General features: G+C 42.8%; 1 protein-coding gene across 1 annotated transcript in view; it reads right to left on the reverse strand.

The window, feature by feature from the left end:
- Window positions 1-625: 625 nt before the first annotated feature.
- The window catches only part of LOC127207662 (plasma membrane ascorbate-dependent reductase CYBRD1), a 27,957-nt gene continuing 18,427 nt past the window's right edge, over window positions 626-10,155 (reverse strand). The window contains exons 3-4 of the mRNA XM_051167087.1: window positions 1,892-2,046; window positions 626-1,141 (exon numbers count right to left, since the gene is read on the reverse strand). Coding sequence (XP_051023044.1) covers window positions 841-1,141; window positions 1,892-2,046 — 456 coding nt within the window. The 3' untranslated portion in view covers window positions 626-840. The remainder of the gene's footprint in view (window positions 1,142-1,891; window positions 2,047-10,155) is intronic.

The raw sequence follows: 10,155 nt of genomic DNA on the forward strand, positions 1-10,155 counted from the left end.
ATACCTGTCTCACAAAGTCCGTCTGGGGGCTGCAGGAGCTAATGTTTTGTAAAGTGCCTAGCAGGAGAGTGGCTGGCACATATAGTAAGAGTCAGGGAAGCACTTTGGAAAAGAAAAACAGAAACCTGAGGGAAAGTGCTCTTCACCGGGTGCGGACCTAGAGAGGTGTATGGGGCTTGAATTCAGGGGTTAAGAGGTTCAGAAGCCGAACCGAGAGGTTACAGCAACTCCTGCAAGTGCAGGCACCGGGCAAGTGTTAGAAAACCTTCCAAGTCTAACGAGAGATCTCCTCAGCTACCCGTGACCCAGCAATTGCTCCAAAACACTCTCATATACACTCTCATGTCCAGCGCCCATGCCAGCCCAAACTGGCTGGAGAGGGAGGGAGCAGAAGGCCACTGTGGGGGGCGGGGGGGGGGGGAAGGAACTAGTTATTTTCCTAAAGCGCCCCCTCCTGTGTTTTACTCACTATCTGTGTGGCACAATGGTCTAAAACCCGTTCCAGGTATTTATGGTTTTATTTTAAAAGTTTAAACAGGTTCTACCTAATTCTGAAATCCCTGGGCTCCCAGAGTTAATGGAGCGTAGCAAGAGGTCAACAGTGCTCAGACAAGACGCGGGCAGGCACATCCAAAACCTGAGTCCTCAAGAAGAAACAGGAATCAATGACAACTTATATTGATCATGCCATTTTACATTAGTAAGCTCACGGGCCTCAGTCAACGCAACGACTCTCAGGAAATCCTCCTTGGCACTATGAACCCAAGTCACCAGTGGCAGGAGAGGCTAAACTGTAGGGCTGAGACTTTGAAAGAGAAGTTAAGAGGCTGCGTCTACATTTCACATGGTGGACCTCTGGCCAGCGTCATCCAGGCCGAGGGTTCTTTTCCGGGCTGCTCCTTCGCTGCTTAACTCTGCATCTGGGGTGTCCGTGCTGTGGCCGGAGTTTATCGCCATGGTGCCTTCCACTCCGTCCGCGGTGCCTCCCTTTAGCTGCAGAGGGAGAGAGCCTGGTTCCCTAGGACGTTTCCATTGTGGCCTGGTGACAATCCAAAAGATGAGAGCTCCAAAGACCACAACCAGAAGGCCCATGGTATTTGTAAAAACACCTTCTGGTGGGAACGAATGGTAGGAATTTTTCCTAGGAAGAAAAAATGGACCCAGTTACAAGGGCACAGCACACATTCAATCTACCTGCTCAGGGTGAAGCCTGGTACAGCTGCAACGTAAGTGGCATTAAAGCAAGGAATTAAAGACATTTAGGTTATGCTGTGAGTCACACTGTAGAATACCAAAAAAACTAAAAAAAAATTTTAAAAAATTAAAATCTCAAGAAAAGAATACAGCACTTGGGTTATGGTATATCACTTAAAAACTGAAAAAAAAACAAATAAAAATGTATGCATAATATAATTACAATTAGCTCAAAATACACACCCTATAAATGAATGCATAACTCACAAACCCCAATAATTCTACCATAGTTTTTGTGATACTGCACTACATTTATGGGATGAGAAATTATTTTAAAATATTTTAACAGTAAATTTTTAATATTAAAATGTCTATTTATGGAACTAGAGAGATAGCTCAACAATTAAAAGCATTACTGCTCTCCTAGAGGACCCAAATTCCTCTCCCAGCACCCACATGGCATCTCACACCTGCTTGTAACTCCAGTCTGGGGGGGGGGGGGAAATCCAATGGCCTCTTTTGGCCTCCAAGGGCACAGCATTGGATTTGGCACACAGTTACTTAGGTAAATAAAACACTATACACACAAAATAAAAATTAATCATTTTTAAAATGGCTATCTACATAATATTTCCCCAGTGAATAAGTATTTAACATTTGCTAGCTTAAGTTAAAAGAAAGAAGGTTACAAACTTACAGGACAAAACCCAGCTTCTCTGTCACTCCCATGAGGACTGTCGCAATCACTGTTCCAAAGAGGAGGAGTCCAGAGTACACGTGTATGGGCATGACGGCTGCCCGGAGAGAGAGCGGGGCCCATGGGAGCAGGAAGACGAAAAAGCCTAGAACAAGCTGAACCCCAGGACAATGGTTATCATTTGACTTGGGTTTTAAATTATTGTTCTAGCTGGGCACGGTGGCACATGCCCTCAGTCCCAGCACTTAAGAGGCAGAGGCAGAACCAAGTGGCATCAAATGAACAGCAATTTTCTCTGTGCACAGTTCCAACTTCAAAAGGTAATAGCTATAATAAGCCATGGCCCAAATATCCTTCTAGAACATTCCTAATGCCTGCACAGGCATATGCATGCATGTGTATAAAACATAAAACAAGCAACTCTGTGTGTGTGTGTGTGTGTGTGTGTGTGTGTGTGTCAGAGAGAGAGAGAGAGAGAGAGAGAGAGAGAGAGAGAGAGTCTCTCTCCAGACTCACCTCAAACTTGAAATTCTCCTGGCTCAACCTCAACTTCCCAAGTGCTAAGACTGAGTGTGCCCAGACTTCACAGTTGTTGTTTTTAAGTGTATACATGGGGCACCTTTTTTTCCCCCTTAACAGTATATCTCGGAGGTGGACAGGTATTTTCATTTCAACACATTCATCTAGTTTAATGTGTTTAATAGCTAATACTCTAGTTTAAGGATATAACAATTTGTTTACTAAGTATGAAGGAAAATAGGTGGTTTGCTTTTTCTTCCCCCTAAAACCAAACACAGGACATATAGTTCAATCTGGTCAGCCTACGAAGCTATGTGACTAGGGACTGATGCCAGGCATGGTGGCATGACCATGGATCCCAGCAACTGAAGGCGGAGGCAGTCAGAGCTCTGTAAGTTCAAGGCCAACCTGGTTCTAGGACAGCCCTGGGCTACACAGAGAGACCTTGTCTCAAAAACCAAAAACAGAAAGAAAGAAACTGACAGCGAGCTTCTCAAGGAAGAAACGAATGCCACCCGAGTTAATTTCCTCAGTACTCAGTCTGTGATGGGACACTCCTTTACAAAAAGCCAGTAAGATTTCTGCAGAAGCCGAAATCTGTTCTCTCCCCACAGCTCTGTTGTTTTGGCCCCTGTCTCCTGACCACTAAGTTGTTTCCTCTCTTTGAGAAAATAAAGATGATGTAGCTGCTATCGGATTACCAAATTGCTACAAGGCAGTGGTGGCACACGCCTTTTATCCCAGCACTCAGGAGGCAGAGGCAAGCGGATCACTGTGAGTTCAAGGCCAGCCTGGTCTACAAAGCGAGTCCAGGGCAGCCAAAGCTACACAGAGAAACCTTGTCTCGACAAAACAAAAAACAAAAACAAAAATGAAAATGAAAACAGAACTATGTCCGGCTTCATAGTCCTGATATTCTTGTTTTTGACCATTTTTACTCTAAGATCCTTATTGTTAGCTCATTTCTTCTGTGAGTTAGTATGTGTGTCTGTAGTTTTGAACTCGCAGAGATCCACTTGCCTCTGCCTTCCAAGTGCTGGGATTAAAGGCGTAAACCACAATGCCAGTTAATGATGTGTCCCTTGTAGTCCCAAAGGGTGCAGTGATTTCAGTAGATGGGAAGTCAGACATTTGCTTACAGAATCTTTCAGAGATTTAAATCTTATTTTTGTTTTTAGAGAAGTTAGGCAACAAAAGGTAATTAATCTTCATAGGAAAGGGGAAACCATTAAGGAATGTTTGACCTTGTTGAAAGTGTTTCAAAATGTAATGATGCAAACTTATAATTTGTGATAATTTATAATATTCTTTTTTAAAAAAAGATTTATTTACAGTGCTCTGCCTGCATGTACACCTGCAGGCCAGAAGAGGGCATCAGATCCCATTATAGATGGTTGTGAGCCACCATGTGGTTTCTGGGAATTGAACTCAGGACCTCTGGAAGAACAGTCAGTGCTCTTATCCTCTGAGCCATCTCTCCAGCCCTATAATACTCTTTATTTCCTTTTAACCATCTCAGTCTCACCATCTTACAAGTGAAAACAGCAATTTACAAGCTAGTGGACTCAAAAGCTGTCCCAAAGCCAGGGGTTTCCAAAGTGTGATTACAGAAAACATGGCCAGAAGCACTTGAGGGATGCATTTAAGGCAGTGCCTGAGCCCCCGCAGGCCTGCTGTGTCAGGCTCTCTAGATGCCTCACCAGGACTCAGCGTTTGAAGACCGCAGTCTAAAGACATTTTTTAGTGGCAGGAATCACCACAGATGCAGCTCTTTGCATCCTCTCCTGGAAGGCAAGGAAAAGCAAAGTCTAAAACTTACTAGAGATGAAAGTAAAAACATAATGTGGTTCTAATCATGCTTAAAAATTAAACATCTGGGGGGCTGGAGAGACGGCTCTGCAGGTAAGAGCGCCACGCATTCTCAGAGAGGACCTGGATGGCTTACAGTCATCCTCTACTCCAGTTCCGTGGGATCGGGTGCTCACTTCTGGCTTCTGAGGGCACCAGGCACCCACACAGTGCACTTACATATACAGACAAAACACTCATTCACATAGAATAAATAAATCTTTTTAAAAAAACATTAAATATCTGTTTTCTTATGAATTTAGGCAGAACAAATTTAGGCTAAAGGAACTAATCTCAAAGGTAATAGTGGTTTTAGGTTTGGCATTATCAGTAATTTTTGTTTTCCCTATATATCTTCTTACATCGGATACATTTTGAAAATAACGTACATGATCTCTCGAGGCGATATGAATGAGAATGGTGCCTGTAGGCTCAAACTTTTGAATGCTTGGTCCTCAGCCAATGGAACTGTTTAGGAAGGATTGGAAGGTGTGGCCTCATTGGAGGAGGAGGTGTGTGACTAGGGTCAGGCTTTGAGGTTTCAAAACACTATCATGATTCCCAATCTCTCCTTCTTTCTTTCCCTCCCTCCTTCCCTCCCTCCCTCCCTCCCTCGCTCCATCCCTTCCTCCCTCCCTCCCTCCCTCCATCTTTCCCACTTTCAAATCAAGACATGAGCTCTCCGCTGTTCCTGGCATCGTGGACTCTAACCCTCTGGAACTGTAGCCTCTCATTTATTCCGTTCTCTTCAGTGATCACCTTCCTCCCGCCAGGGAACCAAACGAACCTCAAAGTGTCCCAATCTAGTGACTCCACCCTTTCGTCAGTGACAGTGGAACCGGTGCTGCATCTCTAATCTTCTGTCTCTACAACCTACTTCCTAGACACCTGCTTTTTAGATTATCCTGTCTTTTCAGTCCCCACACAACCTCATTTTTTGATGCCATCTTGTTGATTTTTTTTTTCATGCCCATGATGAAAAGCAGAAGCAAAACCAAAAAAAAAAAAAAAAAAAAAAAAAAAAAACCCAAATTTCCAAACACCGACTTCTTCAGCTCACACCACTGCTCAGGGACTGCCCACGTTGCCCATGTGCTGCCCCTCTCCTCTCACCCAAAGGGCTTAGCAGAGCCTTTCTGTGTCATCTTCAGTCTATTGCCCTCCAAGGTCATCAGTGATTCCCCAGCCCCAATCCCCATGGACAATTTCCCACTCACATCTGCAGCACTTTCCAGGGACATCAGCCAACCCTCAAGTCCTGGTCCCCAGGGTCCCTTCATTACCTGCCCACTGGCTCTCCTTCTTTCAGTCACTTTCTCCCCAAATGTACTGTCTACTTTTTGCATACGAAATACCATTAGTGTCTATCTACTGTCCTTTATTGTTACTATCTACTCTCTCGGCCAGCATCTCTATCTCTCTCTGAAGCCCTAGTAAACACCTTCCGCTAGACTGCCTCACTGGCGCCTTGCAATCTGGCAGTTTATGTTCCACACCCATTGGCAGCTTTGCCTCTTTCCTATTCTTCAAGTACAGCAAACCCCTCACAGGCAATTCCGTTTACCTAGAAGACTCTCGAAGCTTTTAACCCCAGGATTGTGGCTCCGGTCTCAGTGGAACCTCCTATGCCCCCCTCTTTATGACCAGAGAGCTCTCCCAAATACCCAGGTACCTATCTCTCCCCTCAAATGTAACAAAGACAGAGGCTATGTCTCTCTGATCCTGAGTTTGTTTTCAGAAACGATGTCTGTCTCTGCTTAGGAAGGTACGTCACTGCAACAGATATTTAACTTTGCTGACTAAATGAATTTCACGGACATAAAATGCATGTTCTTGACCATGAAGATACCTTGCCCCGCCCCAGTCACCATTTCCATATCACGTGGAGTCTACCATGTGCACTCACGCTACAGTGACCACAGCTTATACGTCATCCAGTGTGTGCTGCCCAGCGTTGAGCCTTTTCAAGCATGAGTTAGTTTTGATTCTTGTGATTTTTGTGAAGGATCATAAGCCTTACTAGTGTAGGTGAAAAGTGAAAATAACTCATCTAAGGTCAACACCTACCAAATGCAGGGACCGCTCAAACAGGCCTCATGTGTGTGGTGCCATCAGCATTTAGTCTTAGCATTTGAGAGGCAAAGGCAGGGAGACTGCTATGAGTCAGCCCAGCCTACGTAAGGAGTTCCACACTAGTCAGGGCTACACAGTGAAACCCTGCCTTAAAAAAAAAAAAAAAACCCAACCCCCAAAAAATAACAATGACAAACAAAGAAGCAAAAAGACAAACAAGCGGGGGTCTCTCTCCCTAATTGCAAACCCTGTGTTTGTAAATGCTGCAAGTCCTTCCCTTGTGAGCAAGAAAGAAGCCACCTTTCTCTAAACAAAACCAAGAAGTGCTGAGAAGCCAAGTTTCTGAGAAGTCCAGTGACCACAGGAAAAGGAGAACTGAGAATCTAGACATCTCAGAGCACAGAGAATGTCCAGATGATCAAATATGATTTTAGTTCAAGGTTCAAATTTAGAATCTACCAATGTCATTGAATAAATTAATAGATTAAAGGAAAGAAATAATATTTATCTCAACAGAGAAAAATGTGCAATAAAATTCCAGATCCTCTCCTGACATACAAAGAATAATAAAATCTTACAGAACAGAGATAGCAGATGGAAAGCAAATGTAGTCCACAGTGAACTCTCAGAAACAACCTTTTCAAAACAGAAGTCAAGGATTCTTATCTCTCCTTCCATACCTTTCTACATACTTCCAGAACATTCCCTAGTTCCTCCTGTACTGTCTAGGATGTTGGGAAAAGAGCACAACTGTAGATATAAAGTTATTGTGTAATTAAAATGCGGATTTCTGTACTCTGCCCTTTTATCTGGTTGCAATCCTTGTTCTGAAAATCTCCTATCTCAATGTTGTGTAAACCCTGCTCCCCAATTGTCCTCTGATATGCCAATAAAGCAGCTTACAGCCAGTCACTGAGCAGGGGAGAGAATAGGGCTGGACTTCCTGCCTGCCAGGGGAAGAGGAGTTAGAGGAGGGAGTAGGGGATTGAGCCACAGGAGAGGTCCAAGAGACAGAGAGAGAGAGAGACAGAGAGAGACAGACACACACACACACACACAAAGAGAGAGAGAGAGAGAGAGCGCACGCGCACTTGAACAGGAAAAGCTAAAAATGTAAGTATCTCTGAGATGTAAGCTGAGAGGAAGCCAACTTAGTTTAGAGAGTAAAGAATAGAGTAATAGGGCTGGAAAGATGGCGCAGCCGTTAAAGGCTAGGCCCACAACCAAAAAATATAAAAATAGAGTAATAACTGCTCAGTTCTTGTGCTGTGAAGCTTGTTCAAATAATAGAGTCTCAATTATTTGTGTGATAGCCAAGTTAGGAGAGAAATTGAGAAACAAGCACCGTTTTATAAAAATATCTTTAACATTTTGGCATACCAAGTGGGCCCAAACTTATATAGAAAGTAAAACTACAGAGTAGTTTCTTCGTTCTGTTCATTAAGAGAACAACAGCAGTTTCTAAGGCAAGAGCTGGAAGGTTCCTGGTTAGATGCCTCCGACAGAGCATCAAGGCCTCCAGCTGGCTGCAGAAAAACAAAAGCTGATACAACCCCCAGAGGCAGTTCTTTAAGGAAGCCCTTGGCAAGAAGGAGGGGGAAAAAAAGTGGCACTTAACACAAGCCATTTTTTCCAAGCTTGACTTTCATAGCTAAGGCAAGATGCTAAATCTCTTTGAGAAGAGGCTCTTGCTGGCCTGACTCCTGCAGGCCAGAGGAGCAAACAGCTGTGGATCCAATAACCTGGCAGAGTAGGGGAGGAGCCAGGGATCTTTGAGGGAGGCGGACTCTGGAAGCAGGAGGCGGACTCTGGAAGCAGGAGACAGAGACAGACTGAGAAGCGGCTGACCTGGTCAGGCCTGGAAGGGAATCTGGGTCTAAGAAAGTAAAGTCCTTAGCGGGAGCGATTTTGAGATTAAGGAAGGTTATTTTTTTTTCTATGTTGACAACGGAGGACGACACGGTGACACAGTGCTTCTGGGTTCCATTTGTGTTTGTTTTTCTCAGCATACAAATAATTTTTTCAGTGACAGTTGAAGTTTTGTATAGCCTCTTTTGAGGGAGAGCAGGATAAGACAGACTTGCCGAAAGAAGAGACTGAGAAAACAGATGCTAAATTAAAGGCCATGGAACAGAAATCGGAGGAAATTTTTAATCAAAATAGGGAACCTTCAGAGAAATCCAATCTGGAACTTACAATAACACTAAAAGAAGTAGTTACAGATGAGAAAAGCTTGAAAAAAAAAATTGCAGAATGGCATCCCATTAAGATGCTGGATATAAAGACTTCAGCTATAGGCCAACATGGTTCACCTGGATATTAGGTTCAATTACTGGATGAAGGTCTATATGCTAAAGTAGAATTGCAGATACTGTTTGGTGTTGCCTTGGAACAAGGTCATACAGTGGCTTGGATGCTCCATTTTATAAAGTTTGGAGAACTGAAATATATGCACCGTGCCATACATAGGTTCACATTCAGAATTCCAATGGGCTTTTGCTTTAAATTCTGGAAAGCATGCTTCTAAGGTTACACATTTGTTAGAGATGATGACTGTCTTGGAGGTGCCTTTTTAAATTGGGTCTGATGGTGCCTCAGCACCATTGGAATACAACAATATTTTAGGCATTAAGACATATAATATAACGTGTAATCTTATAGGTCAAACAATTATGAAAAGCTCTAATAATAACTTTTGAAAGGTGGTCATAAAAAAGGTGGGGAATATATCTTCCCAAAAATAGATTAAGTAATGATTCATTGATTTCAAAATTATTAAATGAGACAAGTGGCACACGTCATAGATAAACTGGATTTTAGAATGAAAAAAAAAAAAAAACCTGCTGAACTAAATCAGCCTGTTTATATTAAGGATGTCATAACTTCAGAATGGAAGACACGGAATGTGCTGCATTGGGAAGGAGAATATGCTCTTGTCTCAATAGGAAAGAAAAAGCTGTGTATTCCATCCAAACTGGTGGAAATCAGATTTGACAGGGGAAAACCTCCTGGAGATCTCAGCTGCAGACAGAAGGAAAGAAATCAAGAAGACCAAACAGGACAAGTCCTGATTTGCTGATCCCTCTACATAGGAACAGCTCTGAGACTGACTGAGTGATGAAAATGGCTCCAGCCAGGACTTCAGCTCTGCATGGCCAATAAATCTTTGACTACAAAATCCTCAGAACTTACCATACTATTCTTTTAAATGTCATAGATAAAGATTTCTTATAGAAAAAAATTCTTATAGAGAATCTTATAGAGAACTGAACTACACTCAATGCACAGCTCATACATTTATTAATTTTTAAAAATGTATAATACCTTTGAAAGACTATTTTGCAGAGCAAGAGGACCAGACACCAAAAAAGACAAAATAAGTAACCCCAGTAATCCAGCCTCACAGATGGCCTCAATAACTGTTTCCTTGGAAATCCATATCCAGGACGACTTCAAAACAGCTCTCTAGACTGTCCAGAGTCAGAGACTGTTCCAGTCTGGACTTCAGTTAAGCTCGGAGCTTTTTCAGAATTCAGAGACTGGACAGTAGAAGGGATAACTAGCTTTCTTAAGACTTGACAATATTCCAATTTTCTTGGGCCTCCCAAAAGAAAAAACTATGTCCCAAATCATCAGGAAACAATTTAAGAAAATTACCCCCCCAATTTCCAAGAGGAGGTAGATGGTTTTTGATCGTTCTCTGGGTGATGTCTGTTATTCTTTTAAAGGGGTTGGTCATAGGAGTGATAAGTGAAAGGGCAGATTATTGAATCTACTTTTAGACCAAAGAGCATTAACAAGCCAAAAACCCTACATTTGTATAA

Source organism: Acomys russatus, chromosome 24, assembly GCF_903995435.1.
Source record: "Acomys russatus chromosome 24, mAcoRus1.1, whole genome shotgun sequence".
In the NCBI taxonomy this organism is placed as follows: Eukaryota; Metazoa; Chordata; class Mammalia; order Rodentia; family Muridae; genus Acomys; species Acomys russatus.